General features: G+C 41.9%; 1 protein-coding gene across 1 annotated transcript in view; it reads right to left on the reverse strand.

Moving 5' to 3' along the window:
- Positions 1-11208: 11208 nt before the first annotated feature.
- LOC109871277 (insulin-like growth factor-binding protein 2-B) overlaps positions 11209-17737 on the reverse strand; it is a 19946-nt gene continuing 13417 nt past the window's right edge. The window contains exons 3-4 of the mRNA XM_020462099.2: positions 16893-17033; positions 11209-11508 (exon numbers count right to left, since the gene is read on the reverse strand). Coding sequence (XP_020317688.2) covers positions 11329-11508; positions 16893-17033 — 321 coding nt within the window. The 3' untranslated portion in view covers positions 11209-11328. The remainder of the gene's footprint in view (positions 11509-16892; positions 17034-17737) is intronic.

A 17737-nucleotide genomic window follows, 5' to 3' on the forward strand; every position in this document is an offset into this window, starting at 1 on the left:
CCCAGTCTCAAATCTCTGGAAGACTGAAACAGGTTTCCCTCAAGAATTTCCCTATATTTAGTGTCATCCATCATTCCTTCAATTCTGACCAGTTTCCCAGTCCCTGCTGATGAAAATCGTGGTGTTCTCGGGTGATGAGAGGTGTTGGGTTTGCACGAAACATAGCGTTTTCCTTGATGGCCAAAAAGCTCAATTTTAGTCTCCTCTGACCAGAGTACCTTCTTCCATATGTCTGAGGAGTCTTCCACATGCCTTTTGGTGAACACCAAACGAGTTTTGCTTATTTTTTTCTTTAAGCAATGGCTTTTTATGGCCACTCTTCCCTAAAGCCAAGCTCTGTGGAGTGTACGGCTTGAATTGGTACTATGGACAGATACTCCAATCTCCGCTGTGGGGCATTGCAGCTCTTTCAGGGTTATCTTTGTCTCGTTGTTGCCTCTCTGATTAATGCCCTCCTTGACTGGTCCGTGAGTTTTGGTGGGCGGCCCTTTCTTGGCAGCTTTGTTGTGGTGCCATATTCTTTTCATTTTTTAATAATGGATTTAATGGTGTTCCGTGGGATGTTCAAAGTTCCTGATATTTTTTTATAACCCATCCCTGATCTGTACTTCTCCACAAATTTGTTCCTGACCTGTTTGGAGAGCTCCTTGGTCTTCATGGTGCTGCTTGCTTGGTGGTGCCCCCAGCTTAGTGGTGTTGCAGACTCTGGGGCCTTTCAGAACAGGTGTATATATATACTGAGATCATGTGACACTTAGAATGCACACTGATGTACTTTATTTAACTAATTATGTTACTTCTGAAGGTAATTGGTTGCACCAGATCTCATTTGGGGACTTCATAGCAAAGTGGGTGAATACTTATACACTCAGCAATCTTAAGTTTGGAATTTTTTTGAATTTTTTTAAACAAGTTATTTTTTTCATTTCACTTCACCAATTTGGACTATTTTGTGTATGTCCATTACATGAAATCCAAATAGAAATCTATTTAAATTACAGGTTGTAATGTAACAGAATTGGAAAAAAGCCAAGGGGGATTGTAACGGTTGCCGTCTTCCTCTTCTGAGGAGGAGTAGGAAATATCGGACCAATATGCAGCGTGGTAAGTGTTCATCATATTTATTACACTGAACACAGAAAACAAACGAACAAGAGAATAAAGGAAAACCGAAACAGTCCCTTATGGTGAAAACACTGAAACGGAAAATAACCACCCACAAACAAAAGTGGGAAACCAGGCTACCTAAGTATGGTTCTCAATCAGAGACAACGATTGACAGCTGCCTCTGATTGGGAACCATACCAGGCCAAACACATAGAAATATAAACACAAGAACAAAACATAGAATGCCCACCCCAACTCACGCCCTGACCAAACTAAAATAGAGACATACAAAAGGAACTAAGGTCAGGACGTGACAGGGATGAATTATTTTGCAAGGCATTGTAAATGTATTCAGCGCGCGCAAGGTCGCCACACCTGCAGAGCTTGTTACATGACTGAATAAGGTAAATCTGAATACCAAATACTGAGAAGTGTGTAGGAAGGTTGTGTGTAACAAAAGACATACATTCCTAAATCTGAATCGGCCCCTTGAAGTATACCAGTAGTAAAAGAAAGGTGGATTATTTAGGATGATAGCATTTGGTCTTGAACAAAAATTATTAGTTGGACCAATATTGTCAGCGTGTTACTAATAAAGCTTGCAGACTAAGACGAGGGCCCACAGGATGAAAATAGAATACAGGATATTACTTTATTAAAGGCCTGCCCGGGGGTGAGTCACCTGGTTTTCAACACAAATCAAAGAGATTGCCCAGGAACTAGGAAGTCATTTAACATGGGGTTTGAACTAACTTCAAGGGGGCAGAACTCTGGCGGCACTAACTTTGCTATTCAAATGGGGAAAGGGTAGCCTAAGGAGCCCCATCATGTTTTGAAAAATTAACCTTTATATGACTCGTAGACACACACCCACACACACACACACACACACACACACACTGAAACGAAGGTCCACACACATGGGCGCACACACAGACGCCCACGCCAAATAATGTGAATGTTTGTTATTTAGCAGATGCACTTATCCAGAGCGACCTACAGTAAGTGCATTCATCTGAAGATAGCTAGGTGAGACATCACAGTCATAAACCAGGTGCTATGAAATTTGGTAAACTCCAAATCCCGACAAAACAAAATAGGCTAGACAAGGTGGTATTCTTCTGGGACCAGGACCGACTTTGGGAAACCCTTAGTCACAGCCCCCATAGAAATTGAGGGGATGTTTGAGTGGCAGAGCTTGTTAAGGGGTAAACAGTATTGAGGTTGTCCTTAGAAATGTACAGTCAGTGCATTCAAGGTTGATAAATCAGAGAAACTAAACGTTTTCTGTAACCGTTACGGAAAATGTTGTTGTAGTTCGGTATGCATTGGTTTTCAAAATAATTGTAATTACAACAACTTATTTTATGATATACACTACCAGTTAAAAGTTTGGACACACCTACTCATTCAAGGGTTTTTCTTTATTTTTACTATTTTCTACACTGTAGAATAATAGGGAAGACATCAAAACTATGAAATAGTACATATGGAATCATGTAGTAACCAAAAAATGGTTAAACAAATCAAAATATATTTGAGATTCTTCAAAGTAGCCACCCTTTGCCTTGATAACAGCTTTGCACACTCTTGGCATTCTCTCAACTAGCTTCATGATGTAGTCACCTGGAATGCATTTCATTTAACAGGTGTGCCTTGTTAAAAGTTCATTTGTGGAATTTCTTTCATTCTTAATGCATTTGAGCCAATCAGTGATGTTGTGACAAGGTAGGGTTGGTAAACAGAAGATAGCCCTATTTGGTAAACGACCAAGTCCATATTATGGCAAGAACATGTCAATTAAGCAAAGAGAAACGACAGTCCGTCATTAGTTTAAGACATGAAGGTCAGTCAATTCGGAAATTTTCAGTCACAAAAACCATCAAGAGCTATGATGAAACTGGCTCTCATGAGGACCGCCACAGGAAAGGTTACCTCTGCTGCAGATGATAAGATCATTAGAGTTAACTGCACCTCAGATTCCAGCCCAGTTAAATGATTCACAGTGTCGTGTCTTTGGCTATGCCGGATTCAGTGATATGCCATGCTATTCTATAATATAATTTCTCTGTAATTAATATTACCTGATTGAGCTAATCATGTAAATGTAATTAACTAGAGAGTCGGGCACCACAAAATAATATTTATAGAGCTGTTATCTTCCCGAAAAAACTCTTAAAGACCTAGTAATATTTTACATCTGTAACGCTCAATGAGTGAATGGGTGTGGAGTCAGGTGCAGAGAGCAAAGGATGCGGGAAAAAACACGTTTTAATGTCCAAAATCAAAAAGAAACGCACTATTACTACAATAAGTACCCTTAGGTAAACAAAACACTAACGCCTCTCACAAATACAGAAGAACAAGCATGCACAAACAGAAGCGGGCTAAACAAACTTAAATAATACCACCCAAACAACCAAACAATGAACAGGTGAAACCAAACGAACACGGAACAAAGGATCAGTGGCAGCTAGTAGACCGGCAACGACGACCGCCGAGCGCCACCCGAACAAGAAGGGGAGCCACCTTCGGTAATATTCGTGACAACATCAATAGCAGTCAATATTAATCGTCATCTTAATTCAGTCTCATCTGAAAGTTGTAAATTCTTAGTTATCTGCACGAACCCTGGCTAACAAGTTGAATCAGCAACACAAAATTGGGTTTAATTATTTATTTACTAAATACCTAACTAATCACACAGAATTACACATACACATAATTAAATCATAACTTGATTACAAATGACGTCATAAAGGAAAATGTCCCTAGCGGGCGGAACAGATATGACAGCTTGTTACACAAAAGAAAAGGGGCTGGGTGAAAGTGAAAGAGCGGGTTGCCTGAGGAACAAAGGGCGAAGCTGTGCTATCGTAAATACAGTATCTTGTGCATTGTAAAATACCGCACGTTTGGAAAAAGAAAAATGCAAAAAATATTTACTCTGAACTGTGCTTCGGTAGGTTGGTGGTAGATGGAAGGCCGTGTTGCCCAACCGAGTCCTGTGTCCTTTGAAGAATATCTCTGCTGGTAAATTGAATACGTTGTAACGTCGTTGTGTGGTAGACGGGATACTCTGTCTGTTCCTTCCTAACCCTCATTTGCAGCGGCTGTTGCTTACTCAGCGGCTAGGAGGTATCACTTTTGTAGTGAATAAGAGTTCAAAGTTCATACCATTCGCAACCAAAGCTCACGCTGATGTTGGCTTTGTTCTGTAGTTATTATCTGAACCATTCTGACATCGGACTGTGGTCCTCACGTCCTCGGAACAGGAGGTTACCTTGTCGTCAAGGGCTTATATAGGAAGGGAGAGGAGGGTGTGTTTGAAAAGTTTTATAGCCCATGTCCCTTCACAGGGGCGGGCCACTGATTGAGCAGAGCCCAACTTATGAAAACCCAAATCTCATAATTTCATATTCAAACATTTAAATTGAACAACAATTCCATGTGAATCCGATAACTCTGATGTGTAGACTTTCCACTGTAGAGTTTATGTCATCTTATCATTGATGAGAATGTCTCAGATGACAACCGAACTGACATCATATTCATTAAGTACCACCGCATATGTTCCATTGGTCGGATTACCAGAATATAGTTCATTTCCCCCCCTCATTTCCCCCCACCATCTGATGTTCCCAGAATCTCTATGTTAACCAAGGATTTTGCAAATGTAACATCAGTAGGGTAGAGAGAGGAAAAAGGGGGAAAGAGGTATTTATGACGGTCATAAACCTACCCCCAGGCCAACGTCATGACAACAGAGTTCAAGTAACAGACACATCTCAACATTAATGAGCAAGAGACTCTTTCCCACTGACAACTTTTCCCCAAAATGCACTATGGAAATTACAGAAAGATCTTAGTTTGCTGTAAAACAAATTAACAGTATTTTACTGTGCATTCTACGGTAATCTACTGTATTCAGTGTATACAGTATCATAGTGTTGATTAAAATGGTAAGTTACTGATGAAATAAAAACGGCTAACAGTATATGGAAGAAATGGCAGTTATGCCAAGTCAAAGTTTTCGAAGGACAAAGTTATTGAGCTGTGTTATAAGTTGTTGCTCTCTGACTCTCTCGCTCTCTCTCTTTCTCTCTCTCTCTCACACACACACACACACACACACACACACACACACACACACACACACACACACACACACACACACACACACACACACACACACACACACACACACACACACAGAGAGAGAGAGAACATTTTTGGGCTCAATAACGAAAAAGAGGAGGGTACTATCAGCTCATCTATCACACACCTTCCTCTGAAGGTAGTCTGGCTTTTTTCGGTTTTGGGGGAGAATGAGAGGGTGTAAGGGGAATTGTTTGCCGACGACTTCCAGGAAACAACATGACGAGACAGGGATGTTGGGGACACAAGGACTTGACCAACTTCAGATGTGTGTGATTGACGCAGCGTCGGCACACAGACACTGAGGGAGGAGGACTTGGCAACTTTGTTCCCCTGTATAGTCGGATCAAGGCATCAGTAATATAAGAGGGAAGCCGGGTAGACTCTGTGGAGAAGGAACATGTGTAGAGGATTTGATTTGTGAGATAGTGAACATGACAATTACTATTGCCTTCAAAGACACTGACAAGTGCACTTAGGGCTTCAAAGCATTCATGCCCCTTTTATTACAGTATTAGGCCAACAATTATGGATGGCTACATATAATCGCAACAAGGGCCTCACTACACCAAACCTGTCCTAGAACAAGGTGATTCATGCCAAGTATTTGAGGTTTCAAAGGTTTATCGGCCCACAAAGTCGCACAGGGGGTTTTGTGAAACGTATATAATGTCGGTCTGCTAAAATGTGCTTAGCAGTATTGAATAACGTTCTAATAACTGATGGAATTAATAAACAGATTTCATCTCAATTCCTCAGTACTACTCAATCTGAAACCAGCCTCACTTTCGGAGAGCTTCCCAAGTTCAGGACATCGTGATATGTGTAGATAAGAGAGTCAAAAAAATAATTAATAACGGCAAGACAAATGAAACACAGACCTTGGAGGTAATATGCTTTGAATCACCCCGATATTTTACTACAAGACCTACAAATACCAAATTACTGCTTGTGTTCTCCTACATGTACTACTCTCTCCATCTCTCAAAGGGTAATAGGGGTTCTTCTCCATTTGGAATAAAGATGAAAGGCGATTTGAGGAATGCGCAGCATGGGAGTTTTCTTTTTTACAACCATATCTCGATTGTTGAGGTAAATTACATGTTATAGAAGGGTCCAAGACCCTTTTTTTGAGATTTTACTTGTTTTTGAGAATCTCACCACAACCAGCGATTAACTTCCTTATCCTTCTTGTACAGTATGTGGGCTCCAAAAAAACCCATTAACAAATGCCCAAAAAACACATGAAATTGTGCCATTCAGAACTTTATATGCAACTCGATATTTCATTTTGTGCGACTCGAGACAGTTTCCCTATCGAGCTGTTTATTTCGATGTGTAACCCGCTGCTAGAATGGACAGAGCGGTAATCGCTCCAGTCGCAACAAAATGGAATACAACGTTGCAGATAAAGTTCTGAATGACACAATTTCATGTGTACAACAATGACCTGCATCACTATACTGAGAATTTGCGCTTATTTGGGCTTTTCTAGAGCCTATGTTCATGTTTTCGGAGCCCCCGTACTGTACAACGAGGATGAGGAAATAAATTGTTGGTTGGGGAAATTTTCTCTAACACAAGTGAAATTGCAAAAAAGTGCCTGGACCCTTCTATAACACCCATTTGCATAAAAAAAGAGACACTCCTTTAAAGCGCACTATCCCCCAATGCTGTTCCTGTATAACTAACATCTGTAAATCCCAGAACATCTGATCAAATCTCATCCTAGAGTAAAACAGTCAGAGTTGGGTTAATGTTTTGTTGTGAGATGTTACAGTGAAAATGTTAACAAACCCCCCCCAAAAAATGTAACCATTTTCGTGGTATCCAATTGGTAGTTACAGTCTTGTCCCATCGCTGCAACTCCCATTAGGACTTGGGAGAGGCCAAGGTCGATAGCTGTGCATCCTCCGAAACACGACCCAGCCGAGCCGCACTGCCCACTTACCCCGGAAGCCAGCCAATGTTTTGGAGGAAACACCATGTCAGCGTGCATGCGCCCTGCCTGCCACAGGAGTCGCTAGAGCGCGGTGGGACAAGGACATGCCAACCGGCCAAACCCTCCCCTAACCCGGACGATGCTGGGCCAATTGTGCGCCGCAGACCGCTGCGCCACTCGGGTGGCCAACCAAAATTAATTTTGACACATTCAGTGAAGCATGATGTTCCACATCTTTCAATATTCCACATCAACAGTTTATAAAATACTGCATATATACTGAACAAAAATATAAACGTAACATGTAAAGTGTTAGTTCCATGTTTCATGAGCTGAAATAAAAGATCCCAGACATTTTCCATACGCACAAACAAATGTATTTCTCTCAAATTTTGTGCACAAATTTGTTTACATCCCTGTTAGTGAGCAATTCTCATTTGCCAAGATAATCCATACACCTGACAGGTGTGACATATCAAGAAGCTGATGGCATGATCATTACACAGGTGCAACTTGTGCTGGGGACAATAAAAGGGCACTCTTAAATGTTCCGTTTTGTCATACAAGACAATGCTAGATATGTCTCAAGTTTTAAGGGAGCGTAGAATTGGCATGCTGACTGCAGGTATTTCCACCAGAGCCATTGCCAGAGAACTGAATGTTCATTTGTCTACCATAAGCCGCCTCCAATGTCGTTTTAGAGAAAATGGCAGTACGTCCAACCGGCCTCACAACCACAGACTACGTGTAACCATACCAGCCCAGGACCTCCACATCCGTCTTTTTCTCCTGCGACATTGTCTGAGAACAGCCACCCGGACAGCTGATGAAACTGTGGAGCGATTTCTGTCTGCAATAAAGCCTTTTTGTGGGGAAAAACTAATCTGATTGGCTAGGCCTGACTTCCCAGTGGGTGCGCCTGGCTCCTAAGTGGGTGGGCCTATGCTCTCCCAGGCGTACCCTTGCACCCCGTCCAAGTCATGTGAAATCCGTAGATTAAGGCCTAATGAATGTATTTCAAATGACTGATTTCCTTATATGAAATTAGTTCATGTTGCGTTTCTATTTTTGTTCAGTATATCTTCCGCAAATCAGAAAGAATGCTAGAAGGTGCTACCTTAAAATTAAACATGAAGTAAAAACAAGGAAGGAGAACACCCGGTGAATGTTCTTGGCAGTGCACATGGTGCTTTGCTTTGCTTCAGAGAATTCCCTCTGTCACCCAGAGTGAGCTTCTCCAAACCCAAGGACCTGCTCTGCAGCATATGGTAAACACTCACTCCACTCTGTGCTAAACCACTCCCCCCCCAAGAACGCATACATATGCACACTCTTAGCCAAACCTACCCCTTCTTCACACACCGGCACACACACTCCACCAACACACACACCACCCACTTTAGCCCACTCTGACAAATCAATATACCCAAAAACCACAGGGATTGGTTTCTCTTTGTTTTCAAAGTAGGCCAGCCTCAAACTACCGTTAAATTTAGTGCACTACCAGAGGGCACAGAGGGATCTATACAGGAAACGAACTGCCAACATCCTCAAAGCACTGAAATCATACTAAGCACAACTAATTTACTCTACGAAAACAGTAACAAAAAGGAAATATGAAAATACTAGCTCCAGTTCCACATGGAGAGTGCCATGGTTGATGATGCATTGTGACTGGTGTGGCACCTTGCTGGCAGACTGGTAACACATAATGTCATAAGGTCAAAGCCCAGTCACATGTTGGCTTACAGAAAAAACACATGACTTCACATGTGAAAATGTATTTTTGGAACACTTCACATGTTTTCACATGTAGTTTCATGTTATCACATGTTGCTTTACATGTCACATGTTATCACATTTGCTTTAAATAATATCATGTGGTCATATGAAAACGTGTTTTTGGACCATTTCAAGTGATCACCAAGAATTGTGTTTTTTCCATAACGACAGTCTCACACATTAGTTTGTCCTTTCTTTTAATGTTTTAGTTGTAAATCTTTGAAAAGTTGATATGGTATGACATGCTTGCATGTTTGTATTCATATCTTCATTCGGTCAGTGGGCCATCTAAGACAGTCAGTGGTTGGCTCTCAGCATTGTGGAAAGAGCCCATAGAAAAGTATGGGAAATTCAGATCCAGGGTTGGATAGGACACACAAGTGCAAGACCCTCCTCCTCCTCCTCCTCCCACCAACCCTCACCTCCCTTCTCTCAGTTCGCCCTCTGCCTAGCAGTGTGTGGACTGGAGGTGTAGCAGCCAGGCCTCAACGTTGGCATAGCGGACATACATTTGGGAACCTATGTTTATTTATAGACACTTTAACCCACTTAGTATCACATTTGTCAATGTCAGCCCTGGGTTCTAATCTCTCACCACTGTCAACACTTCATTAGTAACCCGCAACACCCCCCCCCCCCCCCCCCCCCCACACACCCTCTTTTTCATACCACCACCGATCCCCATACACCTTTCCCTTTGACCACCCACACCACCCTTTGCCAGGGGCATCACCACATGGGCAGGATGCATGACAGTACCAGAGGGCAAAGAGACACACACAAACCACCACACCAATTCCACTGCAGACTGGTGTCATCATGGAACAACATTGGTAGAGAGGTGGGAGGAGTGGACGAAGAGAGTGCAGAAGATGGATAGATTGGAGAAAGGGAGAGAGGAGGGGGTCAGAATTCTGGAGGATCAACAAGGGGGAGAGGACACATGAGGTGAAGGATAAAGAAGAAGGCAGAGTAGAAAATAGTAGAAGAGAGAGAGAGAGAGAGAGAGAGCGAGAGACAGAGCTTGGTTGGGTACATTTTATTCAGACATTTTATTCAACAAGAGATGTACCTACATTTGATGAACTAATCAAGGAATACTCAAAAGATGAAAGTTATTTGAACATAAATGACTTAACCTTGCTGATGTGAGGGACCAAGAGGATACATTCATGCACAGGCTATTTCTTGGAATATCTTTAAAGGACAGAGCTATATCAATAACAAAAACATGAGACTGTTTATCAGAACGAGGAGAGGACAGAAGAATGTGTATTTGAAGAAGAGAAATCATTAACATTACAGTTACCCTGCAGAAAAATCTGGAACACTTTGATTAACACGAAACAATTTGGTAGCAGAGTACCTTAAGTTGCTTCTGTAGCCTACCTATGTAACTACACAGTAGTAACTGTAGTAACAACATTGTAGTTACATAGGAACTGCTGTGTAATAGCGTTGGTAATAGAGTGTGGCGGTATAGGTTATTAAGGTAAAGTGTTTCCAACCATTCAAACTAGCATTAGCATATAAGTACATCATCATCATTGGAATGATGCACTAACAACAGATTAGTGTGCATTGTATGTAGACACCAAAATAAAGTGTCACCCATGGTTCGTTAGTTTGGTACAGCTCTTCTATATGTCAAGGGCTTAATGTGAGGCTTTGTTAGTCCACCACACATATTGACTAGTGTGATGAGAGAAAGGTTGAATAAATAGATGTGGAACGTGGCATGGAAGGCAAGCAGCTGCATAAATGGGAGGTTATATGCCGCCTGATACACCAATTGAACCAGATGCAGTGACAGCCCCGTGATTAGCATAGTGTTAGCTCCGGGATCCATGCTACTCGCAGCACCTAGCCCTATGAATAGCAGGGGACACAGCCAGTCAAACACACACACACATATACAGACACACCCACACACACACACGAGCAATCAAGCAGGCAGGCACACACGCATGTACAGTGCGTATGCCCGCACAGTAAATACATATTCATGAAACCTGCTTTGAATTGTAGCATGGATAATATCCTTGCCTTGCTCTCACACCCCATTTATCAAACATCTCCATTTGCGCAAATCTTTTTCACACGGGAGACCTGTCCTAAGACAAGAGAAGTACTCGTTATCTGTCCCTCTCACGCACACATAAACATATAAAGACAACCCCCCCCCCCCCCCCCCCGCCCCCGCCCCCCCCTATACACACACTTAAACAAAAACATGTCGGCTACATAGAAAGAAACCCATGCACATGACAACAATATCAGCTGTCAGTCAAGTTGGACCTTTCCACCGTCGGGGATATCTGGATGTGGGTGAAGCTCTGCTATGTCTCTGCCATAGGGAGGACAACAGTGGGCAGTGTCCCAGTCGCCATCTCCTGCTCCTCCACATACTGGCTGCATTTGGGGTCCCCCCGCACCCTCGTGGACTGGGTGATCTGGACACCCGTGAAGGGGTTAACGCACCAGCACTCGCCCCGCTGACCGTGGGTGGACATGTGGCACTGGAACACACGAGGGGGAAATGAGAGAGAGAAGGGTGGTGGGTGAGGGGGGAGAGGTGGGGGTTTAATCAGGCACTGGATACAGTCAGAGATGGGGCGTTGGGGGGGGGGGGGGGGCGTAGGCGGCATAACAGGAGGGGGTTTGAATTTGGATTGGCTGAGATGAGGTGGATGGGTAGGGCTCCCGCCCGCAATAACAGCCCATCCTCGGGACATTCCCACCTCCCCATCCTCCCATCCCCCCTCTGTCCCCTCCAGCATGCTAGCTGGCCTCGGACCCCCCATTGAGACCCTTCCCCCCTATCCCGAGAATGAGGTTATAATTGAACTGATTTAACTGGACACTTCTTAGGCCACGCAAGAAAGGACCACGGGGACAGGGCCTTAGGGGAGGAGAGAGAAAAAAAACACACTTTCCATTTTTTCCTTCAATGAGAAAGAACAAAAAGTGACAGTTACAGTAATTGCGAGAGGAACAAAATGATTACCGAACGATTAAGTGTTGTTGGAGGTGCAGTGTTTTTTGAGCCCTGGGAACCAAAGAGTTTTGTCATCAAAACAATGCCCTCATTTGCCTCTCTCTCTCTCTATCTCTCTCTCTCACTCTCTTTCTCCCCTGTCCTCATTTTACCTCACACAGATGCCTAAATGAAGCATTTTCAGGATGCAGATATGTCATATCATTGTTTTGACCACATTCTAAAAATAAGTGGGTCCTTCCAGCAGCAAAGACAAGCTTGCAGAGGAAACTGGGAAAAGCCTCATTGGGAAACATTGTTTCGACTTAGTGTGGAAATCTTCTCAAGGTCTGCCTGAAAACAGTTTTATTACCTTGTAACTCTGGATACAGACGCTGTCGCCCCCATGTTGACAAAAATCGCCCCATTCTCGGGCATGGGGCGGGTGAGAGTGTGTGTGAGGGATGGTGGTGGATAAAGGGGGCATACTTTCCTGCTGGGCCTCTACCCACTGACTCTGCCTTTCAAGGCATTCTTGAAAATAAATGTGTGTGCGTGCGTGTGTATGTGCTTGTGTACAGTGTGTGTGCGTGCAGATTATACTACCCTTTTTAACAGTATGAGTTGAGTTAATGGTCCTGCACAGTCATCTTATTTCCCAAGTAAAAATAGCCTTTAAATTACCAAAACATCACCCATAATATTTTTATGCTATTTAAATGCTCAGAATTGAAGAAATTGTACCTTTTCTCTTATCTGTAACTATCAGGGAGCCTGAACGAACAGGCTGAGTGGGCAGGGAGCTTATAATCATGAGCTCGCCTTGACTGACAGCTCTTTGAAACACCCTTGTTGTTGCCAGGTAACAAGGTAAACAATGGGCCACATGTCATTGATGATAAGGTAAACAATGGGCCACATGTCATTCCAAGCCTAAATATCAGTGTTGTAGTACCCGAGTCCAGTCTAAAGACCACATATTGAATGTCTTGATCTTGTCTCTGTGTCATATACATTTTTACTTTGCCTTGACTCTGTCTCGGACAGTGAGAACTCATAATTTCTTTCCAAGACTAGCAGAGTAAAACATTCATAATTATCAGCTTCCATTCAGTGAGTGCATAAAACCACTTCACCAGGCTATATCATGAATCATTAAAGGGATACTTTGGGATGTCCAGTATGAAAGAAGTTAGAGGTAGTTTCGAGAGCCAATGCTAACTAGCGTTAGCACAATGACTGGAAGTCTATGGATATCTACTAGCATGCTAGCAGATACCCATAGACTTCCAGTCATTTTGCTAACTCTAGTTAGAATTGGCTAGCGAAACTAACTATAACTTCCTTCATACTGGGCACAGAGACAAAAAAAAGGGTATCCACAAGTTCATCTGACTCTGGGGAAGTAGATAAAGTGCCTTATTGCCAAAACCCAGAAGTATCCCTTTCATATATTATTGCTTATTAAAACTGGGCTTTCTACTTTACTCATAACATTACTGTCCATTCATTAAAGAAAATCCTCAAACATTTTCGTGATCGTCAGAATTTCCTCGATTCATTGGATTGGAAGAGTAGGGAAATTGTTTGAAGGTTGAATGCTCACTATAAGTAAAGGAAGACCGTGAGAAGTTGTAACAGTCTTCATGTCTATTATAGACATGTTTGCGCAGTGGAGAACCATCACTACTGGAGAAAAATAAATCTTCCAACACGTTGTACCAAACTCAAATATGAAGAAAAATAGCAGAAAGGTAGTATAATTTAATGCGCCCAGCTGAATCAAACAGGCCCGAGGCTGAGCCAAGCTTCGGGCTGCCACTCACACAGAGATAATGCTACCAGCAACAACACTGCTTACACAACCTATGGTAGACTAACGCCATCACTATCACACTATCACCAAAAGTGACAACAGTGACACATCAAAGGTTGTGTGTGACAGGCTTGTGATGCAGGTGAGTGCACTTTTTGTAAAACACATAGCTGGGGCCAATAGAAAGACAGCACTCACACACAGCATGGTGTTAAAGGATAAGCAGCCTATTCACTCAGACATAATAAGCCAGTACAGTAGGTCCCAATCATAACAATACAAAAACACAACCATTAGGCGTAGGATTTCCCAATCAAAATGTACAACTCTTCCTTTCGCATTGCAAACATATTTTTTTAGGTTCAGCACACAAATTAAGCGGTGTTCCAAAGTTTAAACGCAACAAGTTTAATGCAAGTCATTTTCAAAGAGATAGCTAACAACAGCAAGCGAGCTGCAATAAAATAACACAGCTCCACTCCACCAGGTGATGATAGTTTGAAAAGGGCAAACCTAAGCAATAAGCAACAATATCCTGACGAAAGATTAAATGTCAGGAATTGTGAAAAACTGTGTTTAAATGTATTTTGCTAAGGTGTATGTAATCTCCGACTTCAACTGTATATACTGTATCCTATTCTATTTTAGTCAATGCCGCTCCGACATTGCTAGTCCAAATATTTATATATTCTTAATTCCATTGCTTTACATTAGATTTGTGTGTATTGTTGTGAAATTGATAGATATTACTTCGCTGTTGGAGTTAGAAACCCAAGCATTTTCCAGTTCCCATTGGCTGTAGTGGCCATAACATCGTGGCAATAACAAGGAAAGCCAACGTGCCAAAGGTTGGGCCTAAAGCAATTTATAAAGAGATCTTACTAAATGTTTTCTTATGCCTCTTTTGTTCAAATCATTTATGTTGATCTGATGTGTATGAGGAAGTGAATATGGATACAGCACTGGAGGTATTTATCAACGTATTTGTGCCCATTGTTGACAAGTATGCACCTGTTAAGAAAATAACTGTGAGAACTCTTAGCGCCCTCTGGATTGATGATGAATAAAAAAAATGGTATGGTTCAAAGAAATTATGGAAAAGAGGTGGCAAACAAGTCATGCTGCTCAGCTGATTGGTTAACAAACTGTAAATGGAGAAATGTTGTACCTAAACGTACCAAAATGAAGAATAAATGATATTACAAAACCAAGATAAATGACATAAAACACAATCTAAAAATACTTTGGAGTACCTTGAATTATACCATGCGAGGAAAACCCAATTCATTTCCATCGTTCATTGAAATTGATGAGTCCTTTAGCTATTGCCAATCATTTCAATTACTATTTCATTGGTAAAGTGGTAAAATTCAAAAGTGAAGTTACAACATCGAACGATGAACCACCATATTTTGCTAAAAAACATCTAACAACGAAACAGAAGGATTGCTGTTTTGAATTTGGTCAAGTTAGTGTGGGAGAGGTGAAAGAATTTGATTTGAAGTAATTCCACTGCCTAAAAATAGTAAAGCACCCCTTGCTGGCTCTAACAGCTGCCCAATCATTTTGCTGCCTGTTCTTAGTAAACTGAAGGAGAGAATTGTGTTTGACCAAATGCAATGCTATTTTTCAGAGAACAAGTTCACTACTGACTCTCAGCATACACATAGAGAAGGGCAATCAATTTATACTGACTGACTCAGATGACAGATTATTAGTGAAAAGACATTGATAGTAAGATTATAGTTGGAGCTGTATTGTTAGATTACAGTGCTGCATTTGATGTAATTGATCATACATAGGTATTGAAGAAACTCACTTGTTTTGGCTTTACATTACCTGCCATCACGTGGTTGGAGAGTTATTTATCCAATAGAACCCAAAGTGTTCTTCAATGGAAGCTTCTCTAACATCACATATATACAATGCGTTGTCCCTCGAGGGAAGTTGTCTTCGGCCATATCAGTGTTACTTTTCATGTTTTGTGTTTTTTATGGACCCCATGACGATTAGCTGCAGCCTCTGCAAAAGCTAATGGGGAATCGAGTAAACAAATAAATAAACAAATAAATACACTTCTGATGAGTTGTTCAGTGTTAGAATTCTGAGATTCGGTTGAAAAATATATTAGTATTGTCAGAAATGCTACAAAAATATAGCACATCATTGCTTATCTATTTGGCACTTGAAACCGATAAATTATAAATTGAATCAAAACTGTTGCCCCTAAAATGTATTCAGTCCGAAAGGTGGCAAGTCTAACTTTATGGATGCTGTAGTCTCGTTCTTAACCTATAGCGCGATATTGAGCTAGGTGAGGGGGGGGGGGGGGGGGGGTCATCCTAATGCTGACAACCCTCATGAAAATCCGGTTCTCGGAAATGGCCAGATGGCTCATGACCAGGGGCTGGGAGTGCGTTCCTACAATCAAGGTGATTTGCAAATTTCATCAACAATATTGGTGTAGTAAGTACATTTTAATTTAACATTGAGCTTCAACCAAAATCTACAGATGAATACTATCATAAGGCCTTACTTTGATGCCCATGTTTACCCCAATATAGGGTTGTTAGGAACTTACTGGTTTACAGGCCACAACAGGCCTGCAAGTCGCATTATACTGACTTGCGAAGTGATATGTAATTCCTATTGGAATCCAGACAGAGTTATGACATCCAACAGTTGGAATTTTTATTCAACCAAAACCTGCATTCCTTAATGACACTCAGGGTTGGGAATATTGATAAAGGGGACTACCTAAACCATTTAAACTAGAACAACCATTTCAGTAATGGGTGCAATAAATCTACCTAACTGATAGTAGTTAGTTATTTATCTTTGTGTAGCATAAGATTAATGTATCAATCAATGTAAAATCGACCTGCAGTACAGCATGCTGGGGATAATGATAATGATGGCCATAGTTTTGATAGAATTTTTTTACTCTCCACAGAGTAAAACAGACACAATCACAATCTCACAGTCAACAATGGTTATTAACATCAACACTGTGGTCCTTTTAGAAATGTTACACTGAAAAATCAACACTGACCAATATGCTGTGAGGCTGCAGTATATTGCATTGACCTTATCAATGATTAGAGGCTCACCTGTTTGAGATTGTATTGGCCCCTTCTGTCACAATTGGGGAAGTTGAGCTCGTACAGATCCTCCAGCGGTTCCCTGTTGTCATGGAAGGTCATCTTGGAGATCTCCTCCAGCACCTTGTCCATCTCCTGTTGACAATGGCTCTGAAAAGAACAGACAATATGCTGACTGTTGAACTAATACACCTTCAACTCAGCACCATCCCGTACATAGCGTTGAGCCAGTAACTGAAAGGCTGCTGGATCGAGTCCCCGAGCTGACAAGGTAAAAAAATATGTTGTTCTGCCCCTGAGCAAGGCAGTTAACCCACTGTTCCCCGGGTGTCAAAGATGTGGATGTCGATTAAGGCAGCCCCCCGCACGTGCCTTAAGGGGTTGGGTTAAATGCGGAAGGCATTCAGAAGGCATTCAGTTGTACAACTGACTAGGTATCCACCTTTACCTTTCCCTTAAATAAGTGATTGAAATGTATGACGGGTGCACAGTGTGACAGAGCTGAGGGCTGTGTTTTGCCGGCCTATTTATACTATACAGTAGTGTATGACAGCCATCAAAGTGGATCAGTGTGTCCTCCAATGGTTTGGTCTGGGACAAGAGGGGGGCATGACCCGCCAGGGTGCTTATCTGGACCTTACAATAACATATGGATGCTAAGTTCCCACACATTCTATTGAGGGAAGGAGGAGCTTTTAACGTCTCATCTCTAGATGGAGTAAATAATGATCTCACTATATCTACCTCAAACTCCAAACACTCATATTAACAGGAAACCCATCTTTAACACTCCATTTCACCAAACCCCAGGCTGGAACATTTTTGATTTGTCATTTTAGTTGTCCCTCCACAAC

The sequence above is a fragment of the Oncorhynchus kisutch genome, linkage group LG26 (genome assembly GCF_002021735.2).
Source record: "Oncorhynchus kisutch isolate 150728-3 linkage group LG26, Okis_V2, whole genome shotgun sequence".
Taxonomy (NCBI): Eukaryota; Metazoa; Chordata; class Actinopteri; order Salmoniformes; family Salmonidae; genus Oncorhynchus; species Oncorhynchus kisutch.